Source organism: Carcharodon carcharias, chromosome 13 (assembly GCF_017639515.1).
Source record: "Carcharodon carcharias isolate sCarCar2 chromosome 13, sCarCar2.pri, whole genome shotgun sequence".
Taxonomy (NCBI): domain Eukaryota; kingdom Metazoa; phylum Chordata; class Chondrichthyes; order Lamniformes; family Lamnidae; genus Carcharodon; species Carcharodon carcharias.
The window spans coordinates 47,791,738-47,812,815 of NC_054479.1; the positions used below are offsets into that span (position 1 = coordinate 47,791,738).

At 41.7% G+C, this 21,078-nt stretch overlaps 1 protein-coding gene across 1 annotated transcript; it reads left to right on the forward strand.

The window, feature by feature from the left end:
* The first annotated feature begins 2,286 nt into the window (after positions 1–2,286).
* On the forward strand, positions 2,287–15,847 carry hspb8 (heat shock protein b8). Its single transcript, XM_041201902.1, has 3 exons — positions 2,287–2,928; positions 3,825–3,888; positions 15,366–15,847. The coding sequence occupies exons 1-3, from the start codon at positions 2,520–2,522 to the stop codon at positions 15,535–15,537; spliced, it is 645 nt and encodes a 214-aa protein (XP_041057836.1). The 5' UTR covers positions 2,287–2,519; the 3' UTR covers positions 15,538–15,847.
* The last annotated feature ends 5,231 nt before the right edge of the window (positions 15,848–21,078 follow it).

Consider the following 21,078-nt stretch of genomic DNA (forward strand, 5'->3'; position numbering starts at 1 on the left):
ATTGCAATATGACTGCTTCACTCAATGCTAGGAAGTTAAGCTAACAGCTCTGGCGTTCCCTGCTAACTCCACTGTGAGATTTTGTCAGCACATCAATCCATTTTATTCTTAGCTACCACACTGGGGAGATGAACTTTAAGTACAGTTGAGAATTTTGCCATCCAGCCACTCTGATATTGTTTACATGAATTTCTTGATGCATCTGGAACAATCATCAGCAATGTTAAAAGGTGCTGAAAATCTCTAATTCTTTTCAAGGAAATCAACTCTTACAGATTGGGAAATACTCTTCCAAATCAGACACATACGCAGATTATATGTCACATCCGTGCTTTCAACAGAGTGTTGCAAATTTGACCAATTATGAGTATGGTAGATATAGTAAGGTAACTAAATGACTAGCCCCGATCATCAGCCTTGGCTCATTCACATGGTACTATAATATACTGATAAACTATTGTAATGCAGATGACTTGTTCATACATATTGCTCATGTTTGTTAGAAAAAACCATGTGACAATCTCATGTGTTTTTTAATTGCAATCATTTTCTGACAAAAATGTTCACTAGCATCATCCCAGGGTAACACAGTGTTGATAAGCAAATGTAAGTAGAGAAAGGCACACTATCCCACAAGTTGAATTCTGTGGTGGAAATGGTTGTTGCTTAGCAAACCAGATTGAAGTTATTTATTGGAAACTATTTTAATTAAATCCCAAAGTATTTTAAATGGAGCCATTTTGACAGCAGATCAGCTGCTGAAACTACTGCCTTTGTGAATGCTGAACTGAGCTCTACTGTGCTCAGCAGCAAAGGTGAGCATGGCAAAGCAAACACAAACATTTCTGCTCAATCAGTCCTTGCTAATGTTTAACCTCTGCAAAGAATGGCAGTCCTAATCACATGTGCCCATCATATTCCCATATCCCTTTAATCTCTTTACCTTCAACCACATATTTACTCTCTTCTTAAATATTGATGTGGTCTCTACTTCAACACCAACTGACTCTCTTGTTGCTTCTGATGAATATTGAAAATCCTATGACACTATGATGAAAAGATCAGGCAATCCTTTTTTCATTATCCTTTCATGGTATGTGGGCATCATTGGCAAGGCCAGCAGTTGATGCCCATCCCTAATAGCCCTTGAACTGAGCGGCTTGCTAGGCCATTTAGAAAGCAGTTAAGAGTCAACCACATTGCTGTGGGTCTGGAGTCACATATAGGCCAGACCAGATAAGGATGACAGATTTCTTTCCCTGAAGGTCATGAGTGAATCAGGTGGGTTTTTATGACAGTCGATGATAGTTTCAAACAAAATCAGAAAATGCTGGAAAAACTCAGCAAGTCTAGCAGCGTCTTTGGAGACAGAAACGGAGTTAACGTTTCGAGTCCATATGACCCTTATTCAGAGATGATAGTTTCACATGTCTTCATGTTGTGAGACTGAGATGTATGATTAGAGTCAGTGATTGAACCAGAGTCCACATCAACACTTCATAGGTTAGATAGGTGGTTGCAGAAAATGAGAATAAAGAAATATAGGGATATATCCCATTAGGGTTAACCCACATATGGAGGGTCAACAGCAACCTGGTCAGTCTGGGCTGAACAGATTGTTTCTTTGTTATAATTTCCGTACAATTTTTAATTAACATTCGTCTGTTGACCATCATCCTCAAAAACAGATGAACTGGTCCTTCATCTCATTCCTTCCCTATCGACAAAACTGCATTTCATAAATAATCCCCTGTTATGTGAAGTGCTTTGCGACATTTCTGGGCAACTGATGAAACATTGGCAAATGCAAGTCTCTCACCCATCTATTTTCAGCAGGAAGCAGGACCTGCGCTGCATTGAGACGAAATGTGTAGTATTGACTGATCGCCCTAGAGAGGGGCTCTTTCCCTGTGATCACAGGGTAAACTGTTCGCATTGAGAAGCGGTATGAAGGCGCACCGTTATCTCCAGCCGGCCCAGCCGCTTGTGGCTGAACCAGGAGTTTAGCAGAAAACAGGCGACGGGACGAGGGGGGCGCAGCTCTCGCCCTGTAAGCGTTGTGCAAGTGTTTATTAAGTGAAAGGAAAGACTGACTGGAATATTCTTGAACGCCTTCAGTCACTCGTGAGAAATGTTGGTTATTTTATAGTCTGAGATGGGGGGGGGGGGGGGGTGGGGTTGGGTGCTTATGAATCAAATACTCTCCCTCCCCCCTCCCGGTGTGACAAGGGCTGGTAAACAAGGATGACTGGAGTTGCTTTAAATAGCCTGTGAGAGGAGGGAGGGCTGTGCCCCTCAGATAGTCAGGGCATGGCTAAACTTGGTCAGTACACGTAAGAGGGGCTGATTCTCCCGTGGGACACGTCAGATTCCTTTCAATTGCTCATAGAGATCAGATTAAAGAGATGACAACTGGCGGTAGCCTCATCTCCAGCAAACTATAAAGCTCGGGGCACACAACTCAAGGAGGGCGAAAAGGAAACTTTCTGGCTGTACCAAGCGGAGGATCTAGAAGCAAGATGGCCGAGAGTCAGGTCCCATTCTCCTGCCAGATCCCCGGGAGGCACAGGAGCAGTAGGGACCCTTTCCGAGAGCCCGGCTTGTCTTCCCGCTTCCTGGACGATGAGTTCGGCATGTCGGCTTTCCCTGAGCACTTCACGGCCGACTGGCCCAACTGGGCGAGACCCAGGCTGACCTCCACCTGGCCCGGGCCTTTGAGATCGTCCTTCAACGAGGCAGCTCGGGAGGCCCCGGGCATTTATAATCCGGCGCCGCCTCATTACACGGCCCGTTACACCGGCTACTCCGAGCCCAAGAGCCCGCCCAGCATCAACCCGGGAGAGCCTTGGAAAATGTGCGTTAACGTGCAGAGCTTCGCGCCGGAGGAATTGGCCATCAAAACCAAGGATGGCTTCGTGGAGATATCAGGTAGTGTGGGAGAGAAGGCAGATCCCCCCCACCCCCAAACAGGTACAAGAGAGGTCCCGGGGGCTGAGTGAAGAGAGAAAGAGAGAGCCTGCTTATATGGCCGCCTTAACCAGCCTATCTAATGGCATTATGGGACAAGAGGCAAAGCACAAGGGAGAGAGTCTAAGTACCACTGAGATCAGATGAAGAGCTTTACGCCTGAAATGTTCATTTTTCACCTCTCTACAAATGTTTTTTTTCCCCTGACCTGCTGGGTGTTTTTTTTTTATTATATATCCTTGGTCTCCTGCTTTATTGGCTGAATTTGATAAAATTCTATGGCCTCAAAAATACAGATTAGAAAGCAGGATTGCAGAAGGACACTTACTTGGGGGTTATTTTTCTCAGTGTTGAGTTTGAATAAATTCAAGCTAGGAGACAGGCCAAATAGTAAAATAAATCTTTGACACTGGACATATGTGCGTGTTTGTTCTATATTTGATCCATCGCCCAAAAAATACCCCCGGGGGACATGTAATGAATATTATGACAAATATATTTTAAAGGCTTGCGTACTGTGATAATTGAATTATGTTTTGTGCACTTAAGAAAGATTGGGCTGATATTTTCGAAGTTGAAATGGGGGTGGGAGGGGTTATCGGAATGGAGATGTGGATCCTGTTCCAAGCGACCAGGGATTCAGGGACTGCCGATGAGAATAGACCCAGACCCCCAAGAGACAATATAGTGACAACGTTAGAGCTAGTCTGCTAGCTCAGCAACAGCAAACTCTCCTAAGAGTGACCAAGGCACTGGAAGAAATAAACTTGGACAGGTCCCTTTTGTGAAGTAAATCACATGATACATATCTTAAATCTGATGTTCTTTCCTGACATTTCCCTTTGTATCGCTCTAAGGAAAACATGAAGAAAAACAAGAAGAAGGAGGAATAGTCTCAAAAAATTTCACCAAAAAGATCCAGTAAGTAGCAGACACCACTGTCAAAAGGAAACAAAAAAAAGTTTAAAAGTATAAGTTTAAAAGCAGCGGCTTAAGGAGGAATAGCGAGTTGTTATTATGTTTCTTTTTTTTAATATGTGAAACTTTGGTTTTCATTGTCGCTTTCATGGTATAAACTGCGTAGGAAATGCCAAGAAAGGGAGTTCATGGACTTGTGTGAGATTCCTTGCTCGCAGAAGGAAAGCCTTATTTGGCAATGGAGTCGCGCTGAGTATTAAGGGGCAAATTTGTGTAAGTTTTAATGATTCCCATAGCAAGCTGGAACTAGAAGCTAAAGTTCGTGTCACAACTGAGACCATCGGTCTTGTTACTGCACTCGCCCCCATCTATTGATCGTCCTTCTTAAAGTGCCGCTAGGGGAGCAAGGGTACTGGCTGGAGGCACTCTAACGGTGCTTTCTGGACCTTAACTCTTCACGTTGGCTCTGTTAATGTTTTCCAGATCCATTTTGACAATTGGGGCTGGGTTGAAATTTGAGTTAACCGTATGTAGTTCCTCTGACCCACTATTTAAAATGTTTACTTTAAAGGTACCGATGACTCTCTTAAAATAGCGACAGAAGAAGTTCATGTGAACACAGCTGTGCAGCTACTGTTGCACCGTCAAACTGTCAAGTCAAAAGTATTTAGATAATGAAATAAAATAGAAAACGGCACAAACAACCAGCAAGTCTGTCAGCATCTATAAAGAGAGAAAAACAGTCAGAATGTTCTGTTGGTAGATCATTGATCTGACACGTTGGGCCCTATTTTAACTGCGCAAGCGAATAGATTTTGAATGAGTTAAAATCCTACTTGTTCAAACACTTGTTTCTTTCTCACAAATGTTGCCAGACTTGCCGAATGTTTCTAGCATTTTCTGTTTTTATATTTATTTTACATTTTCCAGCATCTGTATATTTTGGGTCTTTTTTTCTATTTAGAGAATGATCTTTTTAATACAAAAAATATTTTAAAATATTTGTAAATGTAGAACATCTGAATTGGCTTAATGAGCAATTTACTTTAATATCTTTTGAACAAATGTTTTTTTTACCCTTGAACTCCATTAGACATTAGGGAGACATTATCTGCAGACTGAACTCTGAAGATTAGAGAAAAAAGACAAATTACAAACCCATTTAAACACATGGGAACATTTTCTCTCTTCACTTTGTATTATTTATGATTTCACTACCAATAATGAACACGGCAAATATTCAATCATATAATTTGCATGTATAATAAGTGATTGTCACTCCTAAAGTCTGAGACTTGGCAGACTTGAGTTAAAATAATTAATTTTAATTTTAAATGAGCAGTAAATTAGCATTTGTATCCTGAATGATGTCATGCCCATGAAATGTGACATTGCTCATCAGTGCAGTTTATATCTTCATGCTTTCTTCTAAACAACTAAAATGTTGCCAAAATTTTCCTCACAAACACAATGCCCTGTCCAAAACCTTAAATTGGTGTCTCCTAATTCTTGTACCATCATCCATTGGGAACAGCTTTTCTTAGTCTACCTTATCTGAATCTTTCATAATCTTGCAGACCTCTATCAAATCTCTCCTCAGCCTCTTTTACTCCAAGAAGAACAATTCCTTCTTCTCCAACCCAACCTTGTAGCTAACTTCCCTCATCCCTGTATCCAATCTGGTAAAACTCCTTGGCACCCTCTTGAGAACTGTTACATCCTCCTTTATGTGCGATGACCAGAAGTGGATGCTATACTCTAGTTATGGCCTAACCAGAGATTTATAAAGGTTCAGCAAAACCTCCATGCTCTTATACTCAATGCCTCTATTTATGAAGCTCAGGATCCCTTATGCTTTGCTAACTACTCAAAATGTCCTTACACCTTCAAAGATCTATGCATATGAACCTCTGTACCTGCATACGCTTTAGGGCTGTATCATGAAATATATAATGCTTCTCCCTATTCCTTCTGCCAAAATGCATTGCCTTAACACTTCTCTGTATTAAATTCTATCTGCTACTTGTTGGCCTATTCTGTCATCCTATCCATGTCTTGTTGAAGTCAATTGGTATCATCCTCACAGATTGCCACAAATTCAAGTTTGGTTAGATATGCAAATTTTGAATTTTTATTCCAATATCCAAATACATAATTATATACATTTTCATACACGCACATATATATGTTATCAAAATCCACAACGAGGTGTTGGACAACGTGGACCTACTGTCAACGGGGGCAAACATCGACAAGATAACACTGCCTTCACTGTGCCAGCGCAGCCTTTAGCCGTCTGAGGAACAGAGTGTTTGAAGACTAGGACTTCAACCTGGCACCAAACTCACGGTCAGAGACGTGGACTATGTACAGCAGGCACCTCAAAACTCTGGAGGAGTGCCACCAGTGCTGACTCCGATGGATTCTGCAAATCCATTGGCAGGTTTGGCACACCAACATCAATGTTCTCGCTCAGGCCAACATCCCCAGCATCAAAGCATTGACCAAGTTCGATCAGCTCCGCTGGGCAGGCCACATCGTCCGTGTGCCTGACACAAGACTCCCAAAACAAGAACTGTACTTGGAGCTTTGACATGGCAAGCAAGCCCAAGGAGGGCAGAGCAAACACTTCAAGGACACCCTCAAAGCCTCCTTGAAAAAGTACAACATTCCCACTGACATTTGGAGTCCCTGGCCCAAGACCACCCGAAGTGAAGGAAAAGCATCAGGAAGGAGTTGAACTCCTTGAGTCTCATAGCTATGGGCTAGCTGAAGCCAAGCGTTGACAGTGGGAGGAGCATGTGACAACCTGGGCACCCCATCCACCTGTTCCCCCTACCTGGGGATGGCTGGAAGAAAATGGCAAGCACTTTCAGTATCTCCATCCCTGCTTTCCTTTAGCAACCTGGGATGCAAGCCACGTGGATAAGGTGACTTATCCACTCTTAAGCATAGCCAGTCTCTACTGTACATCCTGCCTATCAATTTTCACCATATCCACTTCTACTGATGTTTTGTCAGCACCCTCTTCCTTTAGTAAACACCGATATGTAGCATCCATTTAGTATTATGGCTTTGCCCTGCGTTTCTAAGCATATAACACCTTTTTTATCCCTAATAAGCCCCACCACACCTCTTACTACCTATTGACTTTCTACATGCCAATTGAAGATTTTTTGGTTACCTTTTATGTTCACTGCCATTCTATTCTCATATTGTCTCTTTGTCATCTTATTTTCCTCTTCACTTCCCCTCTCTGCTTAATTATATTTGGCTTGGTTCTCATTGAAGAATTTACCTGACATGCATCATACACCCTAATTTTATATTTCATTATATTCTCTATCTCCCTCATCATCCAAAGACCCTTTGCTTTGGTTCCCTTGTCTTTCCTCCTTGTAAGAATATGCCTAGCCTGTACCTGAAACATTTCTTCCTTTAAAGATCACCCATTGTTCTGTTACAGTTTTCATTGTCAGACTTTGGTTCCATTTTACCCCTGCTAGATCCCCTCTCATCCAACTGAACGTAGCCTTCTTCCTATTTAGAAGTTCAACTTTAGATTGTTCATGGTTCTTACCTAAACATATTGATACAATGATCACTCTTACTCAAGTGCACCCCCACAGCCAATTGGTCCACTTACCCGATCTCATTTCCCAGCACTAGATCCAACAATGCTTCCTTCCTAGTTGGTCTATGAATATACTAGTTCATAAGGAAGCTCTCCTGAACACATTTCAGAAATTCCTCCCTCTCTTCTTATTCCAACCAATATTTAAGTAATTAAAGTCCCTGTATTACCACTGTAGTTCTTGCATATCTGCGATTTCCCTGCAGATTTGCTTCTCTCACTCTTGCTGAATACTTGAAGGCCGATAGGATATCCCCAGTAGTGTGATCATACCCTTCCTGCTGTTCACTGAATGGATTCTGTCCTTGCCCTCTCAAGGACATTCTTTTTTTCCAACAATCATTCTTCCCAATAATCTCTTCCCTAATCAGTACTGCCACCCCACCTTCCTTTTTCCTTGCCTATCTTTCCTGAACACTTAAAATTTGTGAATATTAAGGGCCCAGTACTCAGCATTTTCAAGCCATATTTCCATTGTTGTCATTAAATCATATTTCCGTATAACTTGCACTTGTAACTCACCAATCTTATTCACCCACATTTTGTGTGTTCTCATACATACATACGTTCTAAAGCTGTATTTGTATTCCTTGTAATCCTTCTTAGTTTGCTGCTATCTAATATGGTACTATTCCCTTCTTTTGTACTTTCTGACACACTCCTTGATGCACTTTATCCCTCTTTTCTACTTCTATATGATACACATTCATTGCCAAGCTAGTTTAAACCCTCCTCAACCAGACTAATGAACCTCCCCATTGGTCCACGTTTTGTTGAGGTGCAAATCATCCCTTTTGAATAGATGCCTTCTGCCTCAGAACTGGTCCCAATGCTTCAAAACGCAATCCATGCATAGATCCTTCCTATCTTCTTATTTTTACTCTTGCTGGCAGGTGGCACTGGGAGTAATCCAGAGATTACTACCTTTGATGTCCTACTTTTTAATTTTTTTGAGCTCCTGTAAGCCAGAGGACCTCAATACTGGCTCTCCTTATGCTATTGACACTGACCTGTATCACAATCTCTGGGTCATTTCCTACCCCCTGCAGAATATTCTCTATGTGATGTCTTTTACCCTGGCACTAGAGAGACAACATACGAAGCAAGACTCATGATGACAACGTGTTTGCCAAACAAGTTTTCTTCAGGAAAAGAAACAATTAGAAGAGCTTTATGCCAATTTTGTAAAACCAACTCCACACTCAAGTGATGTGAAGATAATCACCAACAAAATTTAGGCCATTATAGTGTTTGTCTCCAAACAAAAAAAGGTTCGAACTGTTTTTCACTCTGTGGTAGTGTCTCGTTAACAAGGATTGTTGACTCGATTCTTGATGCCCTTGACCTATTGCTTGAGGTAAAGTCAATAGAGGAACATTTGCTCAACCCAAAGATTGTAAATGTGAGCTGTTAGCTTGGGAACTTACTGAAGATTTAATGTTCTACCGTGTTTAGTGTCAGTTGGTTATCGATGGCTACACTTTACAAACAACAGTATAGGACAGACCTTTGGCGAAAGCAGCCTTTGTGGAGCACTTTCTTGTACTCGTATGTTAAAGCAAAGTAGTTAATATAGGAAAGCATACAAGAAGAAACATCCATTCAGTGCACAAAAGTTCATTCCCTCCACACACCATGCAAAAGCTATTCTTGCAAGGAACCTACCTCAAATCTTTAATCTCTTAAGGAAAGATTCTGCACAGTTGCTTGCTAGTTATCAAAGATAACTCAAGCAAAGATCTAATCTAGTTATCCAATCCTACATGCCTCAGAATTTACATCCGTTTCGTGTATCCTTGGTATAACATTTCCATGATTCCAGAGACTCAACAGCAATGATCCCACTAAAATTAAAGATAGTATCAAATCAAAAGGAAGCATACAATTCCAGGAAGATTAATGGCAGGTCAGAAGATTGGACAGATTATTAAAAAAAGGGCAAAGAATGACTAATAAAAATAAAGAGGGAGAAATTAAAGGATGAGAGAAAGTTAGCTAGAAATATAAAACCAGAGTTTCTACAGGTATTTAAAAAGGAAAAGAGTAACTAAAGTGAGTGTGGGTCCTCTAGAGAGTGAGTCTGTGGAATTAATATTGGAAATAAGGAAATGGTGAAAGCATTTATATTTTGCATCTGTCTTCATTGTAGAAAACACAAATATAATCACAGAAATAATTGTAAATCAAGAGGTGAAAAGGACGCAGGGACTTAAAATAATTACAATTATCAGGGGAAGGATACTGAGAAAATCATTAGAACTAAAAGTTGATAAGTCCCCGGGTCCAGATGGACTTTATCTTAGGGTCTTAAAAGAAGTGGCAGCTGAGATAGTAGATGCGTTGATTTTAATTTTCCAAAATTCACTAGATTGTGGGAATATTGGAAAATTGCAAATGTAACTCCTCTTCAAGAAAGGATGGAGACAGAAAGCAGGAAATTACAGCTCACTTAGCAAAACATTTGTCATAGGGAAAACACTGCAATATAATACTAAGGAGCTTATAGTAGGGCACTGAGAAAATCCCAGTGCAATCAGGCAGAGTCAACATGGTTTTGTGAAAGGAAATCATGTTTGACAAATTTACTTGAGCTCTTTTGAGGAAGTAACAAGGAACATGGATAAAGAAAGGAAAACCTGTAGCTGTGATGTACTTGGATTTCCAGAAAGCATTTACAAGGTGCCACACCAGAGTCTACTACACAAAATAAGAGCTCATGGTGTAGAGGATAGCATATTAGCATGGATAGAGGATTGGTTAGCTAACAGGAAGCAGAGTTTAGGGAAAAACAGGTTATTTAAAGGTTGGCAAGATATAACAAATGGAGTGCCACAGGGATCAGTGTTGGGCCTCAAAGGGACTGAATGTATGGTTGCTAAATTTGCTGATGACGCAAAGATAGGTAATAGAGTAAGTTGTGAAGAGGACATGAGGAATCTGTAAAGGAACATAGATAAGATAAGTGAGTGGACAAAAATTTAGCAGAGGCAATGTGGGAAAATATAAACATCTCCACCTTGGCAGGAAGAATAGAAAAGCAACATATTATTTAAATGGAGAGATTACAGAACTCGGTGGTACAAAAGGATCTGGGTGTCCTGGTACATGAATCACAAAAAGTTAGTATGCAGGATCAAGTGATTAAGAAGGCACATGGAATGTCGTTTTTTATTGCAAAGGGAGTATGTAAAAGTAGGGAAGTTTTGCTACAGCTGCGCAGGGCATTGGTGAGACCACATCTGGAGTACCATGTAGCTTTCCATGGTCTCCTTGTTTAAGAAAGGACATAATTTCATTAAAAGCAGTTCAGACAACATTCACTCAATTGATTCCTGGGTTGAAGGGCTTGTGTTATAAGTAAAGGTTAGACAGGTTGAGCCTATGTCCATTTGAGCTTAGAAGAATGAGAGTTGATCTTATTGAAACGTATTAGATCCTTGAGGGGACTTGACAGGGTGGATGCTGAAAGGATGTTTACCCTTGTGGGAGAGCTAGAACTAGGCGACACAGTTTAAAAATAAGGGGTCTCCCATTTAAGATGGAGATGAGGATTTTTTTTCTCCCTGAGGGCCCTTAGTCCATGAAATTCTCTTCCCCAGAGAGCTGTGGAGACTGGGTCACTGAAAATTTTTAAGGCTAAGTTAGATTCTTGACTGACCAGTGAATCAAAGGTTATTGGGGGTAGACAGAAAAGTAGAGGCCACAATCAGATCAGCCGTGATCTTATCAAACAGCAGAGCATGCTTGAGGGGCCAAATTGCCCACTGGTGCTCCTAATTCATGTGTTCACAAACCGCATGCATGGTATTGAGCATTGAAAAAACTGACTGCACACAACAATATTTTACAGAGAGCATTCCTCAGTAGCACCACATATTTTGTCATCTCCATCAATGTATACCTCAATCTAATGACTAACCAAATAGTTATCCAGCTTTTCTGCTGGATTTACTCAATGCAGTATGAATTCCTGAAGCCAAATTCAGTTGTGCAAGCTCCAAGCCCTCATGTCCCAGATCTTTTAATTGATCCCAGAGACAATCAGTGGGATGGTAGGTTGATCAGATCTTTCCTGTTGATCTCACTCGTTTTTCCTGTGTACACACAAATGAAAATACGCTGAGAGAGGATGAGGCCAGTAACAATTAGACTGATTCCACACAATGGACAGAATTCCCAACTTGAGAAATATACAGTTATGGACCCTCCAAATTTACTGCTCAGTTGAAGTCTATGGAAAATTGAATATATCACAGTCAACAAATCAAATAAGCTTTTTTTTACGCTGTGTCCAAATCGAAAGTTTTGGCTTATGTATCCTCAGTCAAGTGCATTTTTTGTTTCTTCCTTCCTTCTCTCCTGTTTACCTGATACCGCTTAGCCATTTATTTTTCTGTTCTTCGTGGTCATCTTCATGTTGCTTGTCTCCCTATCTCTAGACATCCCAGATTCCACTCTGTTCTAGGAGTTTCTTTTTCTTCTTGAGGTCTATCTGAAGGCAGGTCCTTGGCGATTATTACCCGAACTGCCTAACAAGTGCTCTAATTATTTTTGCTACAAGGTAGGGCAAGGAGATAGACCCTAAGTTTACCTCAGCCAGAACGGGGGTTGAATCCTGTGCTGCTGGCGTTAATCTGACCCACATGCAGGCCACCTGAGCTAACTGCCCACCCCACGACATTACCTAACAGAAAGAAAGGCCCTCATATCTGTGCCAGCTCTCCACCAGAGCAGTTCAGAATGAGTCCATCTTCCCTGCTTTCTCCCTGTAAACCTTTGTCTCCATCTGCTTCAGATGCTTATCAATCCTTGCGAAATACAACTACTTCCTTTGGCAGTGCCTTCTCTGCTATAATAACTCTGTTCAAAAATGTTGCTTCTAAATTTCTTAGTGACAATTTTGTTCAAAAACGTTTCTCCTAAATTTAAATATAACCATTTTAAACTATAACCATTCAGTATTTCCTCTCCAAACAGAGGAAATAGTCATTCCCTACTCATCCTTTAAATCTCTTCATAATCTTGATCATTCTGATAAGGTTTCCTCTGGGCCATCTCTGCTCCAGTGGAAATTATGCCAGCATCACAAGTCTTTCCTCATCTCTATATTGTCCCATCCCTGGTATCATCCATGTTTACCTTAGGACCACTTACTCAAAGTATATTCCACATATTTACATCCTCCTTTCCTCCATGTCCAATACCTGATGCCCCTCATAACTCAAAGGAAGAGACTTGGTGATAAGGAGTGACTTTTAGATATGTCCCAAATATTGCTTTATGTATCACTTTTTTAAATAAGTTTTTCATTCAGCTTCCTGTATATTGTCTGGCTGTGAAATCTTTCAGGGATTCTCCCAGTTTTTGCCTTTTTGTGGAGTGGTGGGGATTCTTTGGGTCTCTTGCCTGAGCTGCAGGAGTCCAAGAGAATCTGTATAATTTGAAGGCCTCTATTTCAACAGCTTTCCAATGAATTGGACACAATGATGTGCTGTAAGCAAAGTATACCCTTTGGAGCATGTCTCTTTCCAAACACAATCAACACAAAGTCAAAATGGACCCAATGATATATCATACTAAGATGAGAGCAAATTAAAGGTATTATGCTTATAGCCCATGTCACTCAAACCCTCCTTTCTGTTCAGCTGCCAAGATAATAGGCATGCCTAGACCTCCATAAAAGACTCATGGAAGTGAGGAAAATATTGGTTTGAACACAGCCCAGTCAGAACAACTTCTGTTTGTTCTATTTAATGCATTCTTTCACAGAATTTATTCATTCATTACTGTTCCAGTTGTGAGGCTGTTCAACAGGATCGAGGTTCATGAAATTAGTAGGAATTTGGCTGGCTCAGCAATAGTAAGGAGAAAGTTCCTCAGCGTTTTATTCTGGGTCACTTGTCTCATACCATTCATTAATAATATAGAGGAGAGTACTTCTTGTTATAAATTTCGATAATGACATGTACAGTGCAGATTAATGGCATTCAAAGGGGTTTGGATCAATTAAGTGCACACTGTATCGAATGGTAATGGATGATAATGTAGACACAAGTGTGAACTGTTTGTGAAAGGATTTGTATTAGTAAAATGGATTTGGATGTGACTCTGAACATTACTCCAAGTATCCAATGAATGTGAAGGTGTTATCATTGAAGTTAGTCAAATACTGAAAATAGGAGTTACTCTTCTGGTCACATGTAAAAGAAAGAGAGACTTGCACTTATATAGCCCCCTTTAGGACCATAACATGTACCAAAGTGCTGTACAGCCAATGTGTTACTTTTTGAAGTGAAATCACTGTTGTAGGAAATACCTCACCCAAGAAGCTCGCATGCACAATTAGCAATGTGATAATGGCTAGATAATCTGCTTTTGTCACATTGACTGAGTGATAAATATTGGCCAGGATACCGAGGAGAACTCCCTGGCTCTTTTTTGAAATGGTGCCATGGGATCTTTTAGGTCCATCCAGGACAGATGAGGCCTCGGTTTAATGTCTCACCTGAAAGACAGCGCCTCTGACAGTGCAGCACTCTCTCAGCACTGCCCTGGAATGTCAGCCTAGATCTTTGACTTGGAGGTGAGAATGCTACCAGCTGAGCTACAGCTGACACTTTGGCACACTTTGTGCCATTCTGGGCACCAAGCTCTCAAAAAACATTAGAATTGGTTCATAGGATGATTCTGAAATGGAGGACTCCTCAGTTCCTTTAGTAATTTGAGTAGCTTTGTTACTGTATGCAATATGTGAGCATTTACATACTCAAGTGAACTTGAAACTTTAAAAATCATTCTGGCTGAGGAAAACTCAAATTTTCTTGGAACTACCAGCATTTAGAGGGTTAACACATTGATAGTTCTCATTGGGTTGCCATGGATAAGAGGACTCACTTGCTTTCCCTGCTTGCATCAAATTATTGATTCATTTTCATTTCTTAATAAATACCTACATTGGGATAGTTTACAAAGAATAGCTTGGAAATTATAGGGGTTTCTCATTGTATTCCACAGTAACTCTTCAGGGAGACTGTGGAATCCCTTCCCCCACCATCCTCCCCCTACCTCCCAAAAGTCAGAAACCAAAGGAACCACAGAATTTCAGGGCCTGTGTGTTTCTGCTTTTTTTTTAAGCAGAGAATATTAGTTTACCATTAACTTTGAGTGAAACCATTAAGTTTTGTTACATTGTCACTTTAATATGTTTGCAATTTGAAAGTCAGTACCATTATTTCTACGGCCGGGATTTTCTGGCCCCATCATGGCGGTACCCATCAGGGGAATTCGGCGGCCCAACCAAAAATCCATTGACTTTCGACGGGACTGGACAATCCCAGCGGCAGGCAGGGCTGGAAAATCCCACCCTACATTCCAGGTCAGTGACCTTTCATTGGAACTGTTCTGATGGAAGGTCATCGAGCTGAAATGTTAACTCTGCTTCTGTCCCCAGAGATGCTGCCTGACCTGATAAATGTTTCCAGCATTTTCTGTTTTCCCAACATCTGTCATGTTTCGTTTTTGTGCCTTTATTTCTAATTCCATTTGATCAGCTAGTGTCCTCTCACTGCTGGCTGCTGTCGCAGGACTTAATAACTACACAGCCTTGTCTATCCATCTCATATTTTAACTTTGCTGAAGATATCTTTGCATGAGCAATTCAACTTTCAAGATTAATCTGCTATCTCTCTAACATGCTTAGACTGTTTACATGGCTTTGTATAAAATAAAATTGAAACACAAAATTATATTACAAATGTATTAAACATAAGTGTTGAACCTACAATTGGGTCAGGATTGCAGGATTTGATGTGAAAGCTTTGCTCATTGTCATTCTGTGCTTCTCTAGGCTGCCCATCGAAGTTGACCCCGTGACAGTCTTTGCGTCCCTGTCTCCTGAAGGAGTCTTAATCATTGAAGCTCCTCCTGCAAGACCACCTTGCTACTTCTACGGGGATGACAGCATGAGCATTGATGCAGAAGAAAATGGATTGAGAGGCCAAGAACAGACTGTTTCTTAATCTCAACCGACTATGAAATCACCTGTCAAAATCTGCCAAAAAAACAATGTTATTACCTCTAGACGAGTCAACAAAGACTGTATATAAATCATTGTTTGTTTACTTTGATACTTCTAGATAGTCTTACGGAAGATATTGATCTGTTTTGGTCTATTTTGTATATGAGAAGAAGGCTGTATATTGATTGTTGGGTCTTGTTTTGCACAATAGCATATATTTTATATGCTAGATATAGCAGAGTGGTTCAATATTGATCCTCCTGTAAAGTGCCTTTTAATTGTTGATTTTGAATAAAATCTAGGATGGAAAATATTGCATTTTTTCCTTTGTGATAACGTTCTGTGATTCCTCTGCTTTTGTTGGCATACAGCAAGAGACTCTGCATGGATTCTCACAGGTTTATTGGCCTTTAACTCCAAGCTGAATGAAAACCTCCACAGTTTTTGGCTGTAAAGGTTCTACATGACAGGAGTTTGGGCAGTTTGAATATGGATCCTAGTTAGCAAGAGCCCAGAGAACAAAACCGTCCTTGATACAGCACTAAATGGTTAGATGGTTGTCTTGCAATGTGCAGTAGGGATTGGTCTAGGGATTGGGGACATTTATATTGAGTCTTTAACATAAGCAAATGTCCCAAGGCTCTTCAGAGTCATAATCATATACAAATGGACCCTAAGCCAAGAAGGAGATAATAGAGGATCAGCCTAAGTCTTTGTCAAAGAGGTGATTTTTAAGGTGAATTATTTATCCTTTCATGGAATGTGGACGTCACTGGCAGTGCCAGCATTTTTTGTCCATCCCTAACTGCCCTTGAACTGTTTGGTTTGCGAGGCCATTTCAAAGGGAAGTTAAGAGTCAACGACATCTGGAGTCACATGTAGGCCAGACCAGGTAAGAATGGCAGAGTGAGGTTGAAGGTTTAAAGAGGGAATTCCAAAGTATGGGGCCTAGATGCCTGAAGGCTCAGTCTAAGTATTTTAAATTTCAAATATTACTGCACCTGATTTTTACCACCCCCTCCCCCCATCCACTGGAGTATGGTGGCTCAAAACTCTAATTCTGTAGCCCAATAAGAGCAAGTGGAAGATTGAAACAGAGGCAGACAATCTGCTCATTGTTTATGATGTGAAATAATCTAGGAGTAACATCCCTCAAGAGGTTCATTAATGGGCAACCAGACGATTGTCATTAGGTTTGAAGGAGATGGTGATATGATGAGATTGATGTTCAGTATCAGAGAAGGGTTGTTTTTTAGGCCCAATTGCCTTTTTCTGCTCCTAAAAGGTCTTGTGTACTGAGAGAATCAGGTACCTTTTAAATTTGTTGGTTCTGGAGATATTACCAGCAAAACAACATTTGTTAGCCATTGCTAGCTGTCTTGTGAGCATTAAGAGTCAACCATTTTACATGAGACTGGAGTAATAGATAGACTAGCTTCTTCACTAGTGAGCCAGTGGGTTTTAATGACAACTCAGAAGCCTTTGTGGTCATTTTTTGGTACTAACTCACAAGTAACAAATTCATCAAATTTAATTTCACAACTTATATGTAAGCTCTCAATCTCTGGGTTGCTAACCAAATATAAATATGAGACTACCATACCCTTTAAAGTGTGCTGTGCAATATTAGTCACATATAACAGCACATAAATAAGTAAATTATTCGACCACTATTCTAATGAAGGCTTGAACCCATTTTGGTTAAAGTCTTGCCATGAAGCACACAAAAATATTTACTGTGGACATATTTATTCTTAATATCTCAGAGCATTATTCTGACTTATTTATTTAAAACATATAAAGTGAAGCTTAATCCAGGATGTGGAATTCAGCACCATATAGAGTAGATGAGGAGAATAGCATAGATGCATTTAAAGGGAAGCTGCATAAGCATATGGGAAAGAAAAAAAAGGACATGTTAAAGGGCTTAAATGAAGAAGGGTGGGAGGATGCTTGTATGAAGTATAAAATACTGGCATGGTCCTTTTGACTTGTTTTATTGCAAATAAATGCTTTGTAACTTTGAAAAATCCTATATTGACAACAAGAAAAATATCACTGAACTAGGGGGAAAAAAATAAGCCAAAAATTTCCAACGTTTACGATTCCGCCTGGGGAAGCATATATTTACAGATTGAATTTGGCTATAACACCTCCATGGTCAGAAAGCCTGCCAACAATCCCTACAGGCAGAATTTTGAGTTTGGCGGATGGGCGCAGTCGGCGGGCCCAGGAGTGACTAGGAAACGGGCCACTGTCTGTGATCAGCCCCCGACCACAATTTCACACTGGCAGGCCAATTAAGGCCCACCCAGCATGAAACGCAACTCCTCACTGATGTGGTGAGGCCCGAGTATGCTTCACCATTTTTTCTTTCTGGTGCTGGGTATGCCAGTATATAATTTTGGATGTCAGTGGCTGGAAACTTTATTGCACAGGCATTGAGTGGACTTTGGGTGCAAATTTCGCACATCTGGGATGGAGGTGGCAGCCCTGGAATGAGGTGGAAGCAGATCTTTGGTAACCTAGCTGAAGGAGCGTTAGATCAAGGTGTCCCCGCCTCCCTGGAGGATACAGAGGTCTGCCCCCATGCCCTCAGCATTCTCCTCACCGTGCTCCTCTTCTGATTCACTACTGGACTCATCCTCTGTGGCCTGTGGAGCTGCATCAACATCTTCTTCCTCCTGTTGGTCCCCCATTGCCAGTGCCAGATTGGGGAGAGCGCAGCATGCAATCACTACCCACTCTGGGAGTTACTGTAGTGCTCCCCCTGAATGGTCCAGGCATTGGAAGTGTATCTTCAGAAGACCTATGGTCCTCTCTATCACCACCCTTGTGGAGGCATGGCTCCTGTTGTACTGCTGCTCCGCCTCTGTTCTTGGGTGGTGGAGAGGCGTCATGAGCCACCTTTTCAATGGATAGCCCTTGTCACCTAGCAGCCATCCATTCAAGCTGGAGCACTGAACAGCCCCGGCACCTGGGAGTGTCTCAGGATGTAAGCATCATGGGAACTGCCTGGGTACCTTGTACAAACTTGCAGAATTTGCATCCGGTGATCACACACTATCTGCATGTTCATGGAGTGGAATCCCTCCCTATTTACAAAGGCACCCGGCTGACCTGCTGGCACCTTGATGGCCACATGTGTGCAGTCGATGGCACCCTGGATGCGGGGGAACCCAGCAATCACTGCAAGGCCTCTGGCTTGCTCAGTCTGGCTGGCCTCCTCCATACGGTAAAGTATAAGGGTCAGTTGAACAGAGCTTCTGTCACCAGCTTGATAGAACTGTGGACAACTGATTGGGAGACTCCACACAGATCCCACACTGAACCTTGGAAAGAGCCAGAGGCATAGAAGTTGAGGGCCACTGTGACCTTCAGAGCCACTGGCATAAGGTGTCCACCCACACAGTCGGGGCTGATCTCAGGCCCAGTAATCGGACAAATGGAAGTCACTGTCTCCCTTGAGAGGTGGATCCTCCTTAGGTATTGCACCTCAGACATATTGAGGTAGCTGCATCGCTGCCTGTAAACCCTGGCAGCAGGATAGTGGCGTCTTCTGCAGCCCCTGCAACTTTACACTTCATGGTGGCCCTGCGCCACCATGTGCCTGTGCCTCTCCTCCCACAGGTCGCTCCCCTGGAAGTGGCACTGGGACAATTGGCCTCCTCTCCCTTCTGCCCCTCTCTTCCTCAGAAGAGGAACCACCAGTGGAGACCACAATCCCCATTACTAGGTAATGGAAGGCTGTCTGATACCTGGAAGGGTCCACATGGTCTGAATCCTCCCGGGTCTTGGAGACACCAATAAGTCCTGAAATGAAGCCTGGAAAAGCTAAGAGTGAAGCCCCAAACAGAGATGAAACTGCAAAGTACCAATAAGCAACCAGCAGCAAAATATCTACCAAACTCCTTACTACTCACACTGGCAATGCTGCTGACCCTTTTTATCCTCCCCTTGGATGAGACTTAGTAAATTGTCAGCTGCCTGCCTGCCCGTTTTGCCCGTGTGATGAGTGCAAAATCACATGGGCAATGTAAAATAAAGCTTAATTGTCTTTTTAATGGCCTTAACTGGCCTTCTAATTGATGGTGGGTGTAGTTCTGGCTCCAACTCATACCCGCCGACCGAAATATCCGTGCGAGTGCGCAATGACGTCGGGATGTTCACCCAGGGATCTTTCCAGGGCTCAGTGGGGAATCTGTGTGGAGTCTCCCAATGAGCTGTCCACAATTGTATCAAGCTGGTGACAGGATTTACAGGCAGCATGCCCGACCCGCTTGGCGAAAAATTCTGCCCTTTGAGTTTATGAAAGGAAGGATGTGACTTTGATGAGGTAGTGCAAGTCCACTAGTGTCCTTGAAGGCACATGAGATGAAGGATAAAACAAAACACATACTGCATTTCAAGGCTTGGGCATACAAAGCAGCTTGGATATGGTCACAGGTTTTCTTTTCAGTGAGAATATCAGCAAAAGATTGTTTTTAAATGTGCAGTGTAAAAGGTCAATCTGACAGCTGGGGACTTTGCACCTACAGTAAACAAAGATGAGTGACAGTCAGGGTAACAGTGCAATCTATGCATTGCTGAATACTTAACAAAATCAAGACAAGAAGAAAGTTAAATAAGGGGGAATGGATTTCTGACAGGAATATAAAGCAGTGACCTAACTGAAGGGGTTGAAGCTCTATAGTCTAAAAGAGAAGGCAGTTAAAAGGGCAACTTCCTTGAAGCACCTGAAATGTTAAGCGGTATAGATAAGGCAACTCTAGAATATTTCTTCAAAATAAGCCAGGAAAGTAGGGCCTTAGGATACAGCCTGAGGAGATATACTTAAAGAATGGAAAGTAATTTTAAATTGGACATCAGTAAGAATGTCTTTACTCAATCAAAGAATGAAAGATGTTTGGAATAATCTGTCAGGCAGGGAAGGAGGCATAAAAACATCAGGGACATTAAAATTGCAGGTGAAATTTAAAATGGGAGTGCTGGAGTATTGGAGGGGCAAGTCTCACCGGGACAAATAGCATGTCTGCGCCCTTGTCTTGTGTTTTAAACTGTCAGAGTGAAGCTCAGATGTCTTGTAACTGTCAGCGAAATGCTAAGGTCAGTTTACTGATTGGGATAAATCTACATATCAATTTTGTAAATAAATTGGTATTATGAATTTTATGTGAGGTTTCATTTGGTTTTGGGATCTGCTGCCCGTTCCAGTACTAAGGGTGGTATTTTACAGCCCTGTCACAGCGGGGGTGGGGTTGTAAAATGCAGCAAGCCATTCAATAGCCCATTGACTTCGGCGGGACCGGAAAATCCCATTAGCGGGGGGTCTGTAAAAGTCAGTCCACGGTATAATTTACTTGTGGGCTCCCCTTGACTGCATCACCAGTTGATACTGAATGGAAGAGGAGGCCTCAAAATCCATCCTATGTTCTCTTGCCTATTTTCTTTACTACAGGTCCAACTGCCCAACCAGGGAGTAACATTCATGCCACTTGTGCAGGAGTCCGACAGAGTAATAAAGAACTAAAGCAAATATCTA

Coding starts and splice junctions, on each gene's coding strand:
- hspb8 (XM_041201902.1), top strand. CDS start 2,520: ATGGCCGAGAGTCAGGTCCCATTCTCCTGCCAGATCCCCGGGAGGCAC. Junction 2,929..3,824: donor TGGCTTCGTGGAGATATCAG/GTAGTGTGGGAG, acceptor TATCGCTCTAAG/GAAAACATGAAGAAAAACAA. Junction 3,889..15,365: donor AATTTCACCAAAAAGATCCA/GTAAGTAGCAGA, acceptor GTGCTTCTCTAG/GCTGCCCATCGAAGTTGACC.